The 22,220-nt window shown below is 38.1% G+C and overlaps 1 protein-coding gene across 2 annotated transcripts in view; it reads left to right on the top strand.

Annotated features, from left to right (window-relative positions):
• The window catches only part of LOC109223930 (helicase SEN1), a 33,252-nt gene extending 11,263 nt beyond the window's left edge, over positions 1-21,989 (top strand). For both annotated transcript variants that reach the window (XM_019388425.1, XM_019388426.1), the window contains 13 exons: positions 2,769-3,356; positions 3,467-3,578; positions 3,693-3,830; positions 4,030-4,359; positions 13,082-13,331; positions 13,449-14,704; positions 15,116-15,509; positions 15,599-16,518; positions 16,640-16,705; positions 16,778-16,903; positions 17,305-17,549; positions 17,625-18,825; positions 21,393-21,989. In XM_019388425.1, coding sequence (XP_019243970.1) covers positions 2,769-3,356; positions 3,467-3,578; positions 3,693-3,830; positions 4,030-4,359; positions 13,082-13,331; positions 13,449-14,704; positions 15,116-15,509; positions 15,599-16,518; positions 16,640-16,705; positions 16,778-16,903; positions 17,305-17,549; positions 17,625-18,825; positions 21,393-21,398 — 5,632 coding nt within the window. In that variant the 3' untranslated portion in view covers positions 21,399-21,989. The remainder of the gene's footprint in view (positions 1-2,768; positions 3,357-3,466; positions 3,579-3,692; positions 3,831-4,029; positions 4,360-13,081; positions 13,332-13,448; positions 14,705-15,115; positions 15,510-15,598; positions 16,519-16,639; positions 16,706-16,777; positions 16,904-17,304; positions 17,550-17,624; positions 18,826-21,392) is intronic.

The following is a 22,220-nucleotide window of genomic DNA, read 5'->3' as shown; positions in this document are numbered from 1 at the left end:
CCATTGTGACTGTTGGAAGAGATTGAGAATATGAAATACTAATGAAAAGAGATTTGTTACCAGAAATATGATCAGATGCACCTGAATCAATGACCCAAGAGTCGGAAGAAGAAATGATTGAGAGACACAAGTCACGCTATTACCTGTTTGAGCTACAAAAGCTATCTCAGAAGGTATTTGCTTACGTGCTTTATACTGAAGGAACTCGATATAATCTGATAAAGACCATATGAACATTTGAAGTATAGGATCCAACTGTATTTGAGCCAAAAACATCAGATCTGAGTGACATTATAATGAACTTAAGAGAGATCGAAGCCAAATATTTGATGAAGATTACCAATAGTGATGAGATACCCTCAAATCAAGCAATTAGAAATTGGAACCAAACTATTATAATGATCGGACACTGCTGTACTTCTCAGATCTTCGTCGGAAGCAAATTGAAGTCAACAAAATGGTGGAAATTAAATGACTGAGGTCGGAATCAACATGCGACCTTTGTATGTGAATAAGGTGGCCGGAAAAGTGAGCAGAACAGTGACAGACCATTGCTCTCGCAGGAAAAACCAATGCTCTTGCCGGAAAACACTTTTCCGGTAACTGAGAAACCACAAAATCTCAAAGGGTCGAGTCGGAAGAGGCAGGCGACCAACCCAGAAGAAAAATCAGACTTGAAAGATGCCGGAAAACGACCTCACGCGCCGGCGCGTGAGGTGACACTTCCGCCGGAGGCGCGTGACGACGCGTGTGACGTTATCTGCCTGAGATCTTTAGTGGGGTTTGGTCGCCGGTGATAGGAGAACCTTGTGGTGGTGTTGGAATTTGCACAAACCCCATTGAAACTCAGATATGATGTAAGCGGTTGCTTAAGTCACCGGAAAATTGCACGGTACGACTGATTTCTTCCTGGATGTCGTTGAAATGACGCACAACGATAATTATCTCACCAATGCTCTGATACCATGTGAGAATGTACGGGAGAAAAATCTTATTGATTAATATTCTGTGTTACAATGAGCCCTATTTATATGTATACATAACACATAACCTACTCCTATTACATAAGAGATTAAGACTAATTACATGTATTCATATACTATTCTAACACTTTCAAAAGTAAAACCTGGATTTTGTTCAATTCCCTCTTCATAAAAAAGTTTGCATTATGTTAAAGATGCATCTGATAGTAGTTGTGCTATTCATTCTTGTCATTAATTGAAGAAAATTGTTAATTTAAAAATGACGTTGAGCAAAGTCTATTTGACCTTGAAAGCAAAGCAAAAATATTGATTTTATGAAAGAGAGAGACGACCGGAGAGAAAACAACCTGTCTAGATGATTAAACTCATTATATTGTTGTTTCCTATATATGAGTTGTTAGCCTACTTTAATAAGGTAAGTTACCTTAATTAGAAGGATCCTATTACGTCAAAGTAATCTTTTTAAATTAATACACCATATTATAGAATACTCTACAAATTTTGTGCAATGAATTCTGGACATATGCTTGATACTTCTTTTCAAGCTGGAGCATATAGGTCATATGTCCAATTATTTTTTCCAGTGTGGTAAACCCTGTTGTATCATGACAAGTCTAACATATAGCTTACCTTCTGTACACATGGCAATGACTGAGACAACCTTTGGCCCATGATTTCGTGCGCCAGTGAGTGGCAATCACAGTGACAGCGAGTGAGGTTTTGTACAGCGGTGAAACTTAGTACTGTTTGGTTAGTGCATGTCTCATCGAGACAAAGCTCCTGGTATAGGCTGACTTGGAGACTGGATAAGCCCAAACCTTTAAGCAGTTTATTAACCTCTTCCTAAACTTGCTTAAATATCTTTTCCGGCACACATTTGTAAAAAAATAGGAAACTTCCGGCGACTATATAGGTCTAGATGCGGATGATATTTCTCTTTGATTCTGATACTCTGTGGGTGTGTGGATGTTTGATACTGCATTAAAATGCAAGATGAGAAGAGAGAAACTATTTGTCTTGAACATTAAACTCAATAGAAAGTGACCCTGTTGGAGTTATTCGCCTATTCTAAGATAAGTTACCTTATTTGCAGAATTCTATTAATACGAAATAGTCCCTCCCAATCACTAACAATATTTTAAATTGCATCTCGCTTGTGGTGGGAAGTTTTGGGTTGGTTTGGCCTTCAGTGGGTGATGCCACACACGGTTAAAGAAGCAATGCTTAGTTGGTCTTTCAGAAGGAGGAGGAGAAGACGCAGGGCATGGGAGGTCGCTCCACTTGCGGTTATGTGGATCATTGGGAGAGAGAAATAGGAGAGTTTTTGAAGGAATAGAGAAGAATTTTGTACATTTGAGGAGTTGCCTCTTTTCCCTTATTATGTTTTGATGCACCCATGGGATTCCTTTAAGCATAGAAATTGGGGGTCTTTCCTAGAGAACCATATTTTTTTGTGAGATTTCTCCTTTTTTGGTATTTGAAATGTATGCAGGTACTTATGCCCTTTAGTAATGAAATCTAATTACCTTATAAAAAAAATAAAAAAATAAAATATCTTTTTGATTCCGGGCAATGGATCTAGACATATTCTTGGAAGATTGCGTACTTGAGTAGTGTTTTCATGAACCTCTCTTCTAGTTCATTGTATTACTTTGTTGGAATTAACATCATTCAATATGCATATATATTCTAAAGTGCTATCTCAAAGCAGTCATATATCCAAAATAATTGACGTAATGTTGGATCCTGATACATACCTTTGCATTGTCCTACTTAATTTTGCAGGGGACCTTCTCTTGTGTCCTCTCTGAAGGATTCATCACTTCACAGTTCTCTCCGTCAACCTGCATTTGATGTTGTTCAAACTATTATAGTTTCTGATGCTGCAGCTCTGGTAACTTCAATTCTGAAGTATGGACTTGCTTCAAGTGATGAAAGATGCTTGCCGTTCCAGCTTGATGAAGAAGATGGCCAAGAAAATTTATTTGGTTGTGATTTTGAAGAAAATGATGACAGTTGTTGGAAGAAATTTAGTTCTCAAGCTGATATATCATCAGATGTATGTGGGGATTGGATGTGCATCCCAATGTTGTGGTTTGAGGTTTTAGTTGAAATTGATCCCTTGATTCTTCCAGTATCATTTGCTAAGGCTGTTTTCTGGGCTTTGTCACGCCTTTCTTTACTAGAATCTCATAATGATGCTGACATGACACCTTCACTTGGTCATTGGTTGAGAACCTGTGCTTCAGATATCTCTCATGTTTTCAATTGGAAGGTTCCATCTGGTTCAAATGATGGTGGCGAGGGAGTGGAATTTAAGAACTCCATTAAGGTCTCAACAAAGTGTATACCTCTAATTAGGCTTTTCAAGAGGTTTGCAGTTGATCCTATGGCTAGTGTTGATTATGAGGTTTTGCTAGTGACCGGAAGAATTTCGTGTTCATATAAACACTTTTTGTTGATTATTCTGGAGGTTATTACAGGTTGACTGCTCATTTCATCATCAGAATGGATCAAGGAGAGCTAAGGAAGCAGTGGACCTGGGAGCCCATGATGAGTGACAGTTTGATTCTTCTACTCGTGGATCCCAATGATGTGATATTTTCATTCAAAATGTTCCATTTTGAACAACTGAGTTAGTTTTCATTTATTTACTACCAGCTTTTGCCTCTGGATTGATGCTGTATCCGACTTATCTGGTTGCTGCAGAATGCTAGACATGTTGGTCGGTGCATTCTTGAACAAGTTTCAAACACACGAGGCCTAACAAGTGGACTGCAGTTTCTTTGCTCTAGCCCATCTTCACTCTCAGCTACCTTTACAGGGTTAAGACATGGTCTTAAGCTGGTAAGATTTATTAATGAAGGGAATTGCTCTTTTTGAGTGTTAGCCAGCATTGGAATTTATAGCACCCTATCTCTATTTCTTTCGTGCAACTCCTGTACTGTCTTTGATTTCCTTTTCTTCTGGCTGCATGTCTTCTAAAATTGCCAAATTGTTTTCCAGTTATATTTGTCTGGCATAATTCTGCTTGCCTCTTTTCCAGGTTCAGTTGGACTGTGTTCTGTCAGAATTTCAGACTTTACATCATTTCTTTTTTGTATTGTGCAAACTACTGAAAGAAGGGAATTCATGTACCCAGCCTCTAGTGAAAAAATCATCCGAGGACTCTAGCATCTCAAAATTTTCTTCCCAAGGTGGATTCTTAAAGCAGCCAGTGCTTCAAACTCAAACTGAAGACATGGATGCACATAAATCAGTTGTCAGTTTCATTGTATGGGAAAATTTTTGTTGCCTACTCTCAGAAATAGCTTGGATCTCTGTTCAGAAGTGCTTGGCAGCTGGGAAGGTGTTTATAGGTCAAAAACCATCTCAGGTCTGGATCTTAGCGTGTTTATCTACTATCTCGATTCTCGTGACATTTCTTTCTTTCCTGGATACATATATTGTCTACGGCTGTATGATTTCAGGAATTGTATGTTACCTTCTTGTTGTGCAGAATAGGTCGAGAGTGCCTCTGTGGTTTGAAAACCATGATACTAATAATAAAATTGGAGGCTTCCAATAAAAAAGGAAAATCATCCCCTTCTACCAGTCAAATGCTTCTTGAGTTCCTCTTGCCTCCAAAAACCTCACGAAAGATTAAAATACCACCCATTCCCATGTATAAAGTACTATAAGATAAAATATTCATCAGTTTATCTTGTTAATTGCAGTTTGTATTAAAATAGTTATCTAGTATAAGAGTGCGTTGTTTTTAGTAACTTTTCCTTATATAAGAAAAGCCAAAAAGTCCAAATATACACCTGAACTTTGTGAAATTACTACCATATGCCCTCTGTTAATAGCTTGCTTAAAAACAATGTTGCCATTGATGGATTGTGTCACATATACCCTTATTACTCATTTTATCCATAATGGAGCCATTTCAATGCCACGTTGACTTCCCCTTCTTTCCCCATTTCTCCCTTCTTCAATGGCCTTTCCTCCCGTTCTCACAGTGCTTTGATGGAAAAACATGAAATAAAGATGACATTTTGAAATTATCCAAATTTCAGTTTTCAGTACTGATTCAGTGCTTTGTGGTCAAAGAAGATTAAATACAAGACTGACATCAATGAATAAACTTTCGAAAGGATAGTAAACCCACAATGACTCAATAATTCTTCTAAATGAATTTTTTGAAAAAGATTAATTGTTTATATAGCCAAAAGGTTTTCAGAAACTAATCCTTACAAATTATTCAAACTCTCAAGCATATACAACTCTATGTAAAAATGAAAGAGAAAAGTCCCCCATATCCTAAAAATAATCATCATAATGGATTGAAGATTTTCACCTTATTCAAAACCCTACATCTGTTGTCCGTCCAAATTCTGACATAATCATATATGATTCGGAATTCTGATTTTCTCATCCCTATCAAAGTAAAGAGTCCCAGAAGTAAGCATGGAAAACTAATTTTAGTATGTAAATGGTGAAGGATAGAGGGGTCAGCCCATTAGCCCGGAGTCTCGGAGGTTGCAGTTGGTCCTAAAGGTTGGGCCCATATGGGTTTCTTGGTCATAAAATTAAAGAAAATAAAAAGGCCCAGAAATATCCGCGGCTGGAAACAAGGAAAGCTTATATGTGCTTCATATTAGAGTTTTAAAAAGAAGGTTTAGTTATTTATAGGATTATTAAAAGTGCAACATAAGAACAATGACATACATTTTGAGTGGTTGAAGAGCTGATACATGAAGCTTGTTGGAGCAATTCGACAACATGTGATTACTACTTGAGCAGTGCTAAAGGTGTAAATGAGTAGCTAAAGGTGTAAATGAGTTTGGGTAATTTTGACACAGTGGCATTTATAGGGCTCAATATGGATAAACTACGCTCCATTGAAATTTGAGTTACTTTGCTGTACCATTTTATGTTGCATGCTTTCCTTTTTTCTGATAAGGCAAAAGTTGAAATTTCATTGATCAACATTTAGAGAATCCAATTAAAGAACAACCCGATGAACAAAGCGTCACGCGTTCACGCAGGTTTTAGGGAAGGCCGCACCCAAGGGTGTGATGTAAACAACCTACCCTAATGCAAGCATTGGTGGTTGCTTTCACAACTCGGACCCGTAACCTATATGTTACACGTAGACAACTTTACCTTTACTATCCTTCATTCAGAGGATGCCATTGCGTTACAACAAATAAGGGGCTCCTATATTTTCCTCCTCCTCCTAACTAAAACTCAAGGATCTTAACAAATCCAAAAACATAACCACATTATTTACATTTTTTTTTTGATAAGATAAGGTTTATAACTGCATTATTTACATTACAATGGTTACACTAAGCGAAAAGTTTCAATAAGCATCTAGTTTTCAGTACATGAATTGGAGTTGGACTCCATCGAAACACCTCTGATTCCTATCCTTCCAAATGCTCCAAATAGCAAAAAGTGGCACCATTTTCCAGGTATTTTTGTACTTCCCAACTTTCCACCTTTCCTAGCTAACAAATGCTTCTTTCATGCCGTCTAGTAATACCCATTGTACCCGAAAATGCACATATATATGTCCCAAACCTTCAATGTTACACGACATTGCAAAAACAAATGATCGATATTGTCTTTTTTTGATAAGGTAAATGATTTTATTAATAATTGGGGAGAACCTCGTGTACAAGACGTATACCAAAAAAAGAGAACCTACGCCAACATGGTCTCAACAAAAGAGGCCCAATCCTCTGTACAAATAGGAACCTCATAAAGGATAGTCCAGTGCACTAAACTTCCGCTATACACGAGGTCGGGGTAAGGGTCGGACCACAAGGGTCTATTCTACACAACCTTACCCTGCATTTCTGCTAGAGACTGTTTCCACGGCTTGAACCCTTGACCTCCTGGTCACACGGCCGCAACTTTACCAGTTACAAATAGGAACCTCATGACGTAAACCCTCCCCCCCCCCCCCCCCTCCCAAAAAAAAACTAAAAACAAAAGACTACATTGCAACTTTACAAAATCTTTTTGCACCCCTTCAAACACCCTTCTATTTTTTTCTTTCCATATAAACCAAATAATTGCCAAGGGGGCAACACTCTATACCCTTGTGCTTCTCTTCCCCTTCCTATCAGCCCAACTATGCAATGCCTCCTTCACTATGCCCGGCATCACCCGTTGCTCCTCAAACAAATTAAGGACCACTCTCCACACACGACTTACCACTTGACAATGCAATATGATATGATCTACATCTTCACCCGAGCTTTTACGCATGAAGTACCAACTAACATAGGTGATCCTCCTCTTTCTCAAAATTTTCGCTGTTAAAATCACTCCCCTCGCAAAAGGACAAGCAGATATCAGAGGGAGGGGCTCAATGTTATAAAGTTTTGATGGGACACGTGGGTATCTCAAAGCAGGTTCAGCCTATCTCTAAAAGGGCATGTGACCAGTCACGTGACTCTTTAATTATTACTAATAAGTCTTCTTAGCATTATAACAAAAGGGAATTGGGCCCAGATTCTTTGGCCCAATTTATATCTGAAGAGAAGGCTTTTAAAATGCCCATCACAAAGCCCAGGCCAGATCCTTTTTATGAAGAGATAACATATTCAGTTCGAACCTTAAACAAAAGCTTAAGGAATGGAGCAAAACTTTAAAAGGCAATTTAGCATTGCAGAAAGCAAGTATCCTCAGCCAACTTGCAGAGATGGAGGAGTTACATGACCAAAGGAGCTTGACAAAGGAGGAAATATTCACAAAAACTTCATTGTCCATGGAGTTTGAGGAGATTCCAAACCACAAAGAAGTAGCATGGAGACAGAGATCCAGGGCCCTTTGGTTAAAAGAGGGAGACAGTAACACCAAGTTCTTCCACAAAAAAGCTAATGCTCACAGGAGATATAATAATTTAGATCAGTTGATAGTAGAAGGGGAATTTCTGCAAAATCCTGAAGATATCAAGAGGGAGATTGTCAGATTTTATCAAAACCTATACACAGAAGAAGAGGAGTGGAGGCCACTAGTTCCATAAGAAACAACCAGCTGATTACAACAAAGGATAACTTAATGCTGCAAAGTCCATTTGAAGAACAGGAAATATGGGATAGTGTTAAGGCACGTGCAGGTGACAAAGCACCTGCTCCGCATGGTTTCTTAATGGCCTTCTTCACTAATTGCTGGGACGTGGTTAAAAAGGATGTGGTAGCTGTTGTTCAGAACTATTATGAGCAAGGAGTTTTTGAAAAGAGCCTTAATGCTACTTTTGTGGCTTTGATTTCTAAGAAGATGGGGGCCAAAGAATTGAGAGATTTCAGGCCTATCAGTTTGATAGGCAGTATATACAAAATCATCTCCAAGTTATTGACTGAGAGGCTCAAAAAGGTGGTCAACAAATTGGTGGATTCTCAACAAATGGCATTCATAAGAGGCAGGCAGATCATGGATGCTGTCCTAATAGCTAATGAATGCATTGATACAAGGAAAACAAGCGAGGAACTTGGGATACTATGCAAGCTGGACATGAGAAAGCATATGATCATTTGAAATGGAATTTTCTCTTTGAAACACTCAGGAGAATGGGCTTTGGTGGAAGATGGATTAACTGGATAAAATATTGCACTTCCACTGTAAGCTTCTCAGTACACATCAATGGAGCACCAACTGGTTTTTTCCCTTCCCAGAGGGGTCTGAGACAAGGGGATCCCCTTTCCCCTTTCTTATTCATTATTGCCATGGAAGGATTGAATGATATGCTGAAAAGAGCTCAGACAAACAATTGGATCAGGGGCTTCAAGGTGAACTGTAGGGCTGATAGCAACATGAGGATTTCACTCTTGCAGTATGCTTGTTCAGTGAAGCGGATAGAGAACAATTGAAAGTACTAAGGGTGATCTTCATTCTCTTTGAAGGCACTTCTGGCCTACACATAAATTGGCACAAAAGCTTCATTTACTCGGTCAATGAGGTAATGGAGCTACAAAGTCTTGCTGATATTCTTGGTGGGAATGTAGGTGAATTGCCTACTGTATATCTGGGGATGCCATTGGGAGCCAAGAGCAAATCAAAAGGAATTTGGAATGGTGTGCTGGAGAAGTGTGAAAAGAAGCTAGTGAATTGGAAGAATCAATATCTATCTATGGGGGGTAGGCTAATTCTGATCAACCCTGTACTTGATGCCATGCCTACTTATATGATGTCTCTATTTCCACTTCCAGTCAATGTAGTGAAGAGAATTGATGCTTTAGAAGAAATTTCCTATGGGAAGACAACAGTGAGAAGAAGTTCCACCTGGTTAAATGGAGCTCTCTGACTACTAGCAAGAAGGTAGGAGGACTGGGAAATCAAAAACCTGAGAGTTCAGAATCAGAGTTTGATGATGAAGTGGCTATGAAAATTTGCAGTAGATGGACACTTATTGTGGAGAGAGGTTGTTAGGGAGAAGTATGGAATGGAAGGAAAATGGACAACCAAACCAGTGAGAAGTCCATATGGTGTCAGTTTGTGGAAGTCAATTAGAAATCTGTGGCCAAAAGTGATTAACAAATCCAAGTTCAAAGTAGGAAATGGTAGGAAGATTTCCCCGTGGGATGACAATTGGCTAGGCCAAGGACCCTTGAAGGAACTCTTTCCTGATATATTCTCCTTGAATCAACAACAACAAGCAACATTAGATGAGGCATGGACTAATCTAAGGCTGGAATCTTACATTCAGAAGATTGCTAAATGATTGGGAGATTGACAGAGTAATTGAGTTTTACAATACCTTGGAGCTATTCAGTGGTATCAACTCTAATCAAGATCTTATCATATGGCAAGGGAATAGACAGGGGAAGTTTTCTGTTAGGTCTGCTTATAAGGAATTCAACTTGTCCAACAATCAGGTTGGTTGTTGGCTATGGAAGATGATATGGAAAGTAAAAATTCCTTACAAGGTTGCTTGCTTTACATGGTTACTGGCAAAAGAAGCAGTACTAACACAAGACAACTTAATTAAAAGAGGATTCCATCTGTGTTCTAGATGTTACTTATGTGGAGAGAAGGCAGAGACAATTGGCCATCTTTTTTTGCATTGCAAATTCACTGTTCAAATATGGAGAACTTTTATCAGCTTAAGGGGAATTTCATGAGCAATGCCGGAAGAAATTTTGATGTTCCAGCTTGCTGGAATAAAGAGGGCATCCTTTATAGTTATAAAGAGAGATGGAGAATTGTCCTAGCCTGCATATGGTGGACAATTTGGGAAGAGAGAAATCAAAGATGTTTTGCCAGTAACATCCGGAAGATAAAGATGAAATGTTTAGCTCTTTTCTATTTTTGGTGTAAAGGTAAGTTTTTGGAGGATCATGAATCCATTTTTGATGTTCTAGATTCCTTGTGAGAAGACCAAGGATTATAAGTGTCTTTATTTTCTTTTTGGGCACTTTCATTGTAATTATGGGTGACTTCAGAATTTTAGTGAAGTTTTTATATTAAAATACAAATATGTTACCTTCTCAAAAAAAAAAAAAATCACTTTCATCGCACCCAACCATACAAAGAAACACACCTTTCTTGGTGCTTTAGGAATCCAAACAGAGCAATGAGGGAAAATATGTTCTTTTCCTCCTAATATCCTTTATTAAAAAGACTTAACAGTGAATAATCCATCTCTACTTTCTCGCCATTTCCACACATCCAATATAATAATCGGTGTATCCAACCCATACAATATCTCCACCAATTTGTGGAATTCTTCCATCTCCCATTCCTGTAAGTTCCTCCTGAATCTCAAATCCCAATGAACTATCCCCCTCGTGAGACCTACAAATTTGTTGAACTATCATCTCTTTTTGGTAAGATACTCTATAGATATTAGGAAATGCTTCCCTCAATGCATTCTCAACGCACCACTTATGCGCTCAAAAACTAATCCTACTCTCATCCGCTACCTTAAAAGAAATGTGTTCCATGAAGTATTCTCACCCCTCCATAATACTCCTCCCTAATACTCTATATTGTCATTTTATGTCAAACATAAAAAAACACTTGTCAGAGACTCATATACCTGTTTGTTGATGTGAACATTTTGTATTTTAGCGGCATAATACATAGTTTGCCCCCTGAGGTCTTACCCAAATCCCCTTTACACACCGTTCCACCACCGAATCATTTTACACACCAAATCTTTTCGACGCGTGTCTTAAGCACACCATTTTTGTGCTTGACCAATTTCTCAAAACATGTTTATGTAATGGCCTCACAATGTTTGATTCACCAAATCGTCTGAAATTTTAACCACAAACTCCCAATAACACTCCGAATGAAACCCAACCAACAATAGAAACTGACAACCTCAAATTCACCAAATCGTCTGAAATTTTAACCACAAACTCCCAATAACCTCAATTTGTTATACACCGATTTTTAGCTCTCAATGCCCATTTCATGTTCTTCAACAGTGAGTCCATTCTTGGTGCGGACCCATATGGGATTTTGGTGAATTTTAGCTTCTAAGTATGAGGCGCCAGGTGTTTGACCATTCCCAAGTCCCAACTTTCGATGATTTAATGTGTCAAAACTCTTTCAGATGTTAGTATGGGAAATTGGTTGTGTTTGATTGTTTTTGTATGTTTCAAGTGAGGATGTGAAAAAAAAAGTGAAAGAGAAAGAGAGAATAAGAAAAAGAAAGGAAAACGTAAAAGAAGAGCAAAATATGTAAGTAAGAAAGAGAAGATGTATGGTGGTGACTTTCTAAAGGAAAAATTGGTCTATTTTCCAAACTAAAATAAATAAAATAAAATTTGGAAAAAAATTTGGGCGTGTGGCGCTTAAATAAGGCATCGGACACAAGATTTTTACCTCTTCATGCACTCAGTTGGTGTGTAAAATACATGTGTGCCGCGTAGAAAAAGTGGTGTCCTAGATACATTCAGAGTGTTAGTGTGTAAAATGATTCCTGTGATGGAGGGGTGTCTAAAGGGGATATGGGTAGAATGCTTAAGGGGTCATTTGATTATATATATATTCTATCATTATAAAATATTGTATTAAATGTATAATGTTTGGTTCGTCGCACAAAATAATAGTCACTCTATATATGCTGCAGCATTGGTTGGTCACATAAGAAGAAAAATATCTCTGTATTAGCCTCCGGGGGAAACTATGTATTAAGCATATTTTAGCTAGGATGCTCAACTCAACATCCTTTCAATATCCAAGTCTTCGCAGATCTTCTGAATGTTATATTCCATGTATCTCTTTCTCTTCGCCGACTAACTTTTCCCAAAAAGAATGGTAACTTTCTTTATTTTGAAACAATTTAACTTTACACTTTCCTTTTTTACCCTTATGAGATGCTGTAGAACCACACAAATATCTATGGCTTGTTTTAGGACACAAGTTTCAAAAGTCTTTCTTTCTTTCTTAAACTTCATATCCAGTCAAACATCGTCCACATAAATTGGGATGGAGGGAGTACTCTCCATTGCAATTAAACTTTACGGCATTATCGCAGAATCTAGAATTATCTAAACAAACTGATGATGGAAGTTGAAATGTTGGGAGTAACTCTTACTGCTGGTGACTTAAGAAGGGGAGGTTGCATTGTTGTTAGGTGGGGTTGATTGTGCAAAAGCCAAGCGGAATTTCTGTCACATGTGTGGAATTGTCCCTGTTCTCTCTTATCCTCGATGTGGTCCGGCATTTGAATTATCTGTTGAGTTTATTGAAGTATCACTTCATTTCTATGAAAATGAGATCTCATTACTCGTTAGTACCAAAAGAAAGATTAAAACAAGGGATGATTGATTTTGTTGAATTTTTACTGTACTGATGAGAAAATGATTGATTTTGTTGAATTTTACGTGTTAAAATGTGGCCTACAGACTGTATACATTGCATCTTCTTGATGCCAGTAATGAAACAATTTATCTCATTAAAAAAAAATTAGCGTACAGACTTTTGAAAAATTTTCAGATGCATTTGGCCAATAGCTGACTACTTTGTTGGAAAATGTGAATGCCGAGGATGTAGAAATCTTCTTTTATTCACGACTAAAAACTTTGGTGTGCAATTCTGAACCAAAGTTTTTCTGCAATTTTTAAACGAAGTATGCTTTCTTCTTATTCCAGATGACCTGCATCAGATTATTAGAGACCCTTCCTGTGGTTTTCAGAAGGCTTTGCAATGATCCAACTACAGTGCTTAATAATGCAGTGACACAATGTCTTCGTAATCTGATAGATTGGGGGCATTCGCCACTTGCAGTAGTGGTCAGATATTGGAAAGATGCGTTAATTTCATTGCTGATTCTAATTAAAGCATCATGCAGTGGTGTCCCTGCCTCATTAGCTGCAGATATTGAGAAACTTATTTCATGTGGTGAGTTTGTTACTCTGTTTGTAAAGTTATCCTGGGGGTTCTTGTCTGTTGTGCCATTATGAATTATGATAATGAGTTCCTTAGATAAAATTTCTTTTACCACGTTGCTGATTGCAGATAATATTCCAATGAATGAGTTGACCAGACAAGCTGCTCGGCTTTCTGTTTCACTTGTGGATGGGAGTACCACTGACTTGAAAAAAGCTAGTGTTGTTTCCAAATGTTTGTCTGGTGTAGAATCTGTGCTTGCTGACAAATCTTTATTTGAAACAGCCAAGCCTTTTAGTGGGGAGGTTAAAAAAGTGCATGTTCCGGACTTGAAAACATTAGTTGGTGAGGAAAGAGTTAATTTGGTAGTTCATTCAGGTGATGAAAGAGAAAAAGTTATTTCTGCCAGTGCAGATATTAACTCCTGTGTCAGCTTTAATCCTAAACCTGCTGGAAGAGGTTTGTACTCTGATCCTGTGAAAGGAATTGACTCCAAGAAGATTTCTCAGCCAGTTGATCTTTGTTTGGATCTGGATATGCCACTTGAATTAGATGCACTACAGGCGGGGAAGGAATCTTCTCTCGTCAAATCAAAAGTTGTAGAGCCTAAGAGCAAGGAAACTGATATTAAGTGCCGTTTGAATTATACAAATTTGATTTCGAAAAAAGATAGTTCTGTCGCCTCTCAGCTTCATTCTGCTCTAGGGAGCTCATCTGATGGAGGTGTGAGTTTCAAAGAAAACGATGGGGAAGGTGATCGGGTTATGAAAACTAATAATACAGTCCTGAAAGAGCTTGTAAGTGAAAACAAAAGTGATCGGGAGTTGGCTTTCCTCACTTCAGCTAGGCGTCAACAATCATTCTCCATAAAAGCAAGTCTATCTGGTCCAAAACGGAAAGTCATTCAACTCAGCTTACCAGTTGAAAATAGATCTAACGTTTTGAGATTGGATGATGGAGTGAAAAGATTTAAAGCTGTGAGGCTTGATGACTGGTATAGACCTATTTTAGAGTTCGATTACTTCTTAACAGTTGGATTAAAAACTGCAGGTGAAGGAAAGAATGATAGTTTGAGTAAATTAAAGCAGGTTCCTGTTTGTTTCCAATCTGCTGATGATTATGTTGAAATTTTTCGACCACTTGTACTGGAGGAGTTCAAAGCACAACTGCAGAGTTCATTTCAGGAGATAACTTCTCTAGAAGAGATGTCTTGTGGCAGTCTTTCTGTTATGTCAGTTGAAAGAATTGATGATTTTCACTTCATTCGCTGTGTTCACGAGGATGTTGATTCAGCCGGTTCTCAAAGCTGCTCCGAAAATGATCTTATTTTGCTTACAAGACAACCCCTGAGGAATTCTTCTCATGATATTCACATGGTTGGAAAGGTGAACCATTTTCTTATTTGCATAGGCTTCTTTAGTTGAACTCCATTACGTTATGACCAGTTATTGTTGGATGTTTACAATATCTATTCTGGAGGAAATTGGTTGCTTTTGGTATGACACCTGTTTTTTTTTTTTTTTTCAGTGCATAAACTCAGTATATGTTTTCTGTTTAGGATGTTTGGGGTTTGGGGGGGGGGGGGATTGTTGATCACTATTATTGAGTGCATTAACTCCTTTTAAATCCTACCCCCCCCCCACACCACCCCCTCCCCCACCCCCCCCCCCCCCCCCCCCCCCTCTCACTTCCTTCATTTGTTTGTTCGACTGTTCTTTGAAAACCATGTACCATCAATTAGACATAGATGTGAATGTCTCGGTGCTGTGGTATTGAAGCATCCTGACTGTTTGCAGGTGGAAAAGCGTGAAAAAGATTGTAAGAAGAGATCAAGTATCCTACTCATCAGGGTGTACTTGCAAAATAGACCTCATCTGATCCGAGCTCGAAAGCTTCTTGTTGAGCGAAGCAAATGGTGCATTAGTCGTTTAATGACCATAACTTCTCAAGTAAGAGAATTTCAAGCATTGTCGGCTATTAGGGGAATCCCTTTGCTTCCTGTTATCTTGAATCCCAGCAGTTACGATCTCTGTAAACATCACAGTGAGAGTTTCAATAAACTATCTAGACCCTTGCAGCAAGTCCTCAAATCGGCATATAATGGCAGTCAACTGGAAGCTATTAGTGCTGCTATTGGACCTTTTGATCCTAAAAAGGAATTTCAGTTATCCCTAATACAGGGTCCTCCAGGTGTGTTATTGTTATCTATTTCTTTCTATTCATTGTGCTATGCCAATTTTTTTTTTTTTTTTGTTCACTGTTGGACAAACTTCTATTAGGTACTGGAAAAACCAGAGTGATCGTAGCCATTGTCAGTGTGTTGCTTGCTTTCTCTGAAGTGGACACCAGGAGATCATCAAGTGGAGGTCCAAAGTCTACTGGAATGTCTTGCACTGCTTCAAGACAGCGGATTGGCCAAGCTGCAGCTGTTGCTAGGGCATGGCAGGACGCAGCCTTGGCTAGACAACTTAACGAGGACTTTGAAAATGATAAACAGATGGGAAGCGGCATTAAGAGAAGAATACTCATCTGTGCACAATCAAATGCTGCAGTAGATGAACTAGTTTCAAGAATAACCAGTGAAGGTCTTTATGGTAGTGATGGGATGATGTACAAGCCTTATATTGTTAGAGTAGGTAATGCAAAAACAGTTCATGCTAATTCATTGCCGTTCTTCATTGATACACTTGTTGATCACCGCATAGCTGAGGAGAAAATGAATGCAAGTAATCCAAAGAATGACGCCGACAAGGATACTTTGACATTCTTGCGGTCTAATCTTGAGAAGTTGGTTGATACTATCAGATGCTATGAAGCTAAAAGAGCTAGTTTACGGGATGGAAATTCTGATTCCAACTGTTTATTGGAAGGAGACACTGATAAAGCAGATAATGCAAAGGAATTGTCTGATGCAGAAGTAGAAGCAAAGCTGAGAATATTATATGAAAAAAAGAAATCAGTATACATGGATCTTGCTGCTGCTCAGGCACGGGAGAAGAAAGCTAATGAAGAGGAAAAAGCTCTTAGACATAAATTACGGAAGGCTATACTAAAAGAAGCTGAGATTGTGGTGACTACACTGAGTGGCTGTGGTGGAGATCTTTATGGGGTTTGTGCAGCATCTGTGTCCGGCCAGAGATTTAGCAGTGCATCCGAGGGTGTCCTATTTGATGCAGTTGTGATTGATGAAGCTGCTCAAGTATGGAATTGTTTCGTTTATTTCTTTCTTTTCCCTGGTTTCTTTTTCTTTTTCCATTTGATGTTTATAGGATGGATTACCATTCAGGTTTATCTAATAATTTGCCTTTTGCAACTTTCAGGCTCTGGAACCTGCTTCCCTCATTCCACTTCAGCTCTTAAAATCAAAGGGAACTAGATGTGTCATGGTAAGCTTGGGACGCATATAAATTGTAATGAAGGTTAATAATATTAACTGAAGAGTAATTTTGGTCTTGAAGGTGGGTGATCCAAAGCAGCTTCCAGCCACAGTTCTCTCTAACATCGCCAGCAAATTTTCCTTCCAATGTAGCATGTTTGAACGCTTGCAAAGGGCTGGTTATCCTGTTAACATGCTCACACAGCAGGTAGTGTACACTCAAACTTTGTATATATTTTGGTTTCAAAATATACCTCCAAGATTTTGAGATGACTATAGGTTGCATGAGACAACAGCCAATTGATGTGACATGAAAGAATGCTTCGAATAATTTCATGCTGCAGTTTTCTTGATCAACTATCTGCTGGTTAAATTGTTTGCTCTTGGTCAGCACTAACCGTTAAGCATTGCATCATTGTCTTTAAAAAAGGCTATGGTGTCTGTACTTTTTTCGATCCCCAAAGTGTTAACAAATGCGGTTATCTCCGTGTCTACCAAATGACAAAAAATAAGGAATATATGGTGCTTGGTTGTTGTACAGGTTTTTTGGTTTTTGTTTTATCAGCACCTAGAAACTATCGGTCATCTAATGGTTTCTGTAAATGGCAGTATAGGATGCACCATGAGATATGCCGCTTTCCTTCTTTCCATTTTTATGATGGTAAGTTGGTTAATGGAGACCAATTGTCCAGCAAAGTTGCATCATTTCATGGGACTAAGGGCCTTGGTCCCTATGTATTCTTTGATGTTGTTGATGGCAAGGAGCTCCATGATAAAAAATCGGGCACATTGTCGCTCTACAACGAGTGTGAGGCTGATGCTGCAGTTGAAGTGTTAAAATTTTTCAAGAAGAGGTACATTTATTTGGTTTTCTGTTCTAAAATTCTACTTTCATTCTTTTTAAGCTGTACATCTTGTGCCATATTTAGGTTCCCATCTGAATTTGTTGGTGGAAGAATTGGTATTATAACTCCTTATCGGCGCCAGCTTTCTCTATTACGCTCACGATTTTCAAGTGCATTTGGATCTTCTATCACCGCTGACATGGAGTTCAATACAGTTGATGGTTTTCAAGGTCGAGAAGTTGATATAGTTATACTCTCCACAGTGAGGGCACTCGAGTCATGCTCGACTGCAGCACAGGTTAATGCTGGCCGTATCGGTTTTGTGGCTGATGTAAGGCGGATGAATGTTGCTTTGACTAGGGCAAAACTTTCTTTGTGGATCATGGGGAACACAAGGACATTGCAGGGGAACCAAAGCTGGGCAGCTCTAGTGAAGGATGCAAAAGAAAGAGAATTAGTGATGACACTTAAAAGACCATATAATTCTACTTTTAATTCAGTTGATCTGGAGAAACATTTGACTTTAGAAAACCCAGAGAATTGTTCAAGGAAGTTGAAGCATGTTAAAGGGGATGAAGTCACATGTGAGCGTGCTGATAGACAAAATAAGAATGTAAAGCATGTGATGGAAAGGAAAAGAAAAAACACGAGCTCTGGAGCTCCAGTTGACACTCTAATATGTGCTGATCTGTCTGGAAAAAATGTTGAGGGAAAACAAAGAGCTAAAGACGAAAGCAGTCTTTTGTTGAAAAAGGATCTCGATAATTATGATGGAAGAAATACCAAGGGTGTGCATATTTTGCATGGGGAAAATCAATCAGAATCAAATGAAAGTTGTGAAAAGATTAGTAAGAAGCACCGGAAAGAGAGGAAAGCTCATGGGCTTCGCGGAAAACAATGTGAAAAATTAGAGAGTAACTTGGGGCATTCAAAAAAGTCAGGGGGTGATAACCATAAACATACAATATCAGTTGCATCTGAAAGATGTCAAGAACCTTTGGTACGGGATGACAAACAGCGGGATACCAGAGGTTGGAAGAAGCCTGCTAAGGCAACTCTTATGCAGAAGGATGCGGAAGATGGAGTTGGGGCTAGTAATCAGGTTAAAAAACTTGATCATGCAATATCAGAGAGGAAACAACAACGTGATGCCGTTGATGCTCTTCTTTCTTCAGCACTAATATCTTCAAACAAATCTAGGTCCTCACTAAGATCTGTGCCTGTCAAAAGGATGAGTTCACCAAATGCTAGTGGCCCTCCAATTAGACCACCTAAACAAAATAAGGTAAAGTTACATTTTGCTCCTTCCATCCCATGATGGAAGTCCTTGTGCACTATCAACGGTTAATATGACTATCTGACGAGTTAAAGTAACTAGGCGGTGAAGTTAAATTTCGACAGAAGTTCAGATGTTTGTTAACTATGTGATAATGCGAGCTTTCCAAACTTTACACATTTTAAAATGTTAAAATATTTAAAAGAACCGTTATTTATAACTAATTAAGTTGGATTCTTGAAAGAGTAATAGGTCATTTAGCCTAAGATGGAGGGAGTATCATTTTAATTTTTACCAACAACAACAACGATTACACCTCAATCCCAAGCTAGTAGGGCCAACTATACGAATAGTCAAATTCGTTCTACTCTATTTGGACCCGTTTTATCCCAATACTTAGGTTTCTTAAAACTAAAAGTTCTTTGACATTTTTCTTTACCAAACTAATAGCTAAATAGACCAAAAGACGCTTACCAAATACCAGACCTAGACTGAGGGTACCAACTATCTGAGCTTCAATCCTAATTAGTTGATATCTCCTATTTCATTAAGTCCACATGAAATCTAGATTGCCGGTTTTCTGATACTACCTCTTTCCATGTGATTTGAGGTCTACCTAGTTCCATTTCAATATCTTCCGTCACTAGTGTCATACTTATTTATCGGTGACAACCTCGTTTTATTCTTTGTATGGTAGTTGTACCTTCTACTCTATATGTGCTACTTGTACCTTCTATCGCCTATGATCATTTTCAATCTGTCTGATCTTATATTACTGCAAATCCATCTTAACATTTGCATTTCTGTGGCACTCTTCTAGTTTATATGTTGGACCTTAGAGGGCTAACAATTTCTTCTATATGACATTGCTAGTCTCATAACCTTTCTATAAAGCTTGCTTTTCACTCTGATAGGTATATCCTATTGCATAGTGCTGGCATAGGATTCCTTCATTTTAGCCCTCTTATTTTTATCCTGTGTAACATCTTTAGCTATCCAACCATTCTACTATAGTACGGAGCCTAGATACCAAAATTATATATATTTAGGTATCGCTATCTTGTCAATTATTCTCTAGCGTGGTTCTTCATAGTTTAATTTTGCTTGAGTCGGAAGCTGGTTTCATCAATTAACACGGTATTATCTGCAGCTAGCTTGCGCTATGATATCTTACCCTTGTACATTGGTTAGCTTATCCATAAACAAATGAGGGCTCAAGCCAGAGCTTTGATGTGAATCTACAATCATGGAAAATTCCTGTGCATCTCCTTAACTTTCTCACCCTTGTGATGGATCCTTTGTGCATATACATTATCGCATAAATATTATATAAAGAATATGAGTCCTTTCTCCTCTAGTACACCCCAAAAGACATTCGTGTGCTGGATCATATGTTTGCTGTAGGTGAATGAATATCAAGTGGAGATACTTTTTATTCTAAATTTCTCTTCTTTGCAAAAGATGCAATCCCTGTTATAGATCTACCAAGCATAAATCTGAATTGTTCACTATCATGCTCTTAGTGTTATAAGTACATGCTCTGTCATTCTGTAGGAAGGTTTCATCATATGACGTCATAGGTTTAATAATACGTTGCACGACTTCGTCGTTCTTATATCGCACTCAAAGTACTCTTTCTCCACATGTTTGGCCAATTTCCACTGCGTAATATATGGTTGAATAGCTTGGTGCCATACTGCTCCAACCACTCCAACCACTGCTTAAAGTTTATCTTCTGGGGACGTATGCAGATCTTTAAAGTTATCCTCCAAGATTTGAGTGTAGCAATTTATCATAATAACATCATCTCTCTCTGATCTCACTTTTTTCTTTCAAAACTTGGGGAATTGTCTTTAATACACTTATCATAGTTTAAGTTTGTACACCTTTCTCTATCATTCGTGCTAGCTTTATGTTTCTTTCTCCTTGTTCCATGTCCCTAACTTTTGGTACAAGTCATCTAGAGTCGTACCTAAGGCATTGGGTAGCAACCTTCTTAGGTTCTCTCTTAACTTTGTTGCACTCTTCAAAGAGTTTACCATCTTTTGCTTTCCGTAACTTCCTATACCACAATAGCTCTTTGTACTTATTCCACCACAATGATTCTTGTGGTTGAGGTTCTAGGCCTTTAGGCACATCTAGTACTATACCAACGCATTTGGTTTATTATGCTGAAGGTATTATGTTACTTTCAACTGTTAGAGAAGTATCTTTTTTACAGTTAAGCTGGGAACTCTATTCCTATTAATGGAGGTTGCACTTCAATTTAGCCTTGGCAACTTTGATACACTGATACTATCTGTGTCTTTCCAAGTATGGTAGCATTTGTTGGTACTACCTCTGTGGATGTTCAACATTCAAAAGCATCCCATAAACCTAGTCATTGACTAGCATTCTTACTTTCCAATATTCAATAATTATGCCTTCTGCCCAGGCCTTTTCTGATGCAGTTGGACTGTTTTGTTGCACATACTTGCTTTGACTCACTATAGTAGGCTGATGAATGTTTTTAGTGTCTGTAAGCAGTAGTGTCCTTGGTTCTTTCTACATCTAATCAAAACATTTTAATTTTATAGAACTAGCTGCAACTTCTTATGCAAGGACAGTCTGATTCATCAAGGTCGTTATGAGAGAGATGTGCATTCCAGAGTCATCAGTTGAATTTGAGATGTGCAGGTTAGAGTAGTTTTCCTTCTTCAGAGTTCCCAGTCAATGACGATGTAGGAGTTCCCTTTTCTGTGTTGTTTCAACAAGGTAAGGCTAAGTGCTCCCTAAGAAATCTTCAACAATTGAAGGTGTGATGTTGGAAAATTGTTCAAAATTGATCATCCTGGATGTGCTTCCTTTTCATGTTTCTGCTCCTTTGAGGTAGCATGCCCTGAAAATGGCGTCTGGTGGCTTTGATTGTTTTCTTTGCAGATAAAGTTTGTATAGAACTGTGAATCAAAAAGTTGATAGCTGCAAATTACTCCGGTTCCTTGTTAATAGTTCTTTTTGGTACATGAATGGGCTGAACTGTGTATTTTTTTCTACCGTCTTAGGATTTATTCTGCAGTTGGCTAGTCACTGCGAAAGATAACTCCTTTCCTGATGCCCCCCTCCTAAAATGACACCAATCATTTTGGTGAATGGAAATAAACTCGTTGTTGTTGGTATGCCAAGTCATTTTCCTAGATAAGGTTTTCTGGTACTATTTGGTTGGAGAGTGAAAAATATTTGTGGGGAATAATGTATAATAATAATAATAGTAATAATAATAATAATAATAATAATAATAATAATAATAATAATAATAATAATAATAATAATAACATTAGCAAATTGAATAGTGTTTTGGAATTTTTTTTGGTATTAAAGATTGATAATAATGTCAAAGTGTTGGTTGAAGCAAGTTATATGAAATT

The sequence above is a fragment of the Nicotiana attenuata genome, chromosome 3 (assembly GCF_001879085.1).
Source record: "Nicotiana attenuata strain UT chromosome 3, NIATTr2, whole genome shotgun sequence".
Classification (NCBI taxonomy): Eukaryota; Viridiplantae; Streptophyta; class Magnoliopsida; order Solanales; family Solanaceae; genus Nicotiana; species Nicotiana attenuata.
This window is presented reverse-complemented; position numbering and strand designations above follow the sequence as displayed.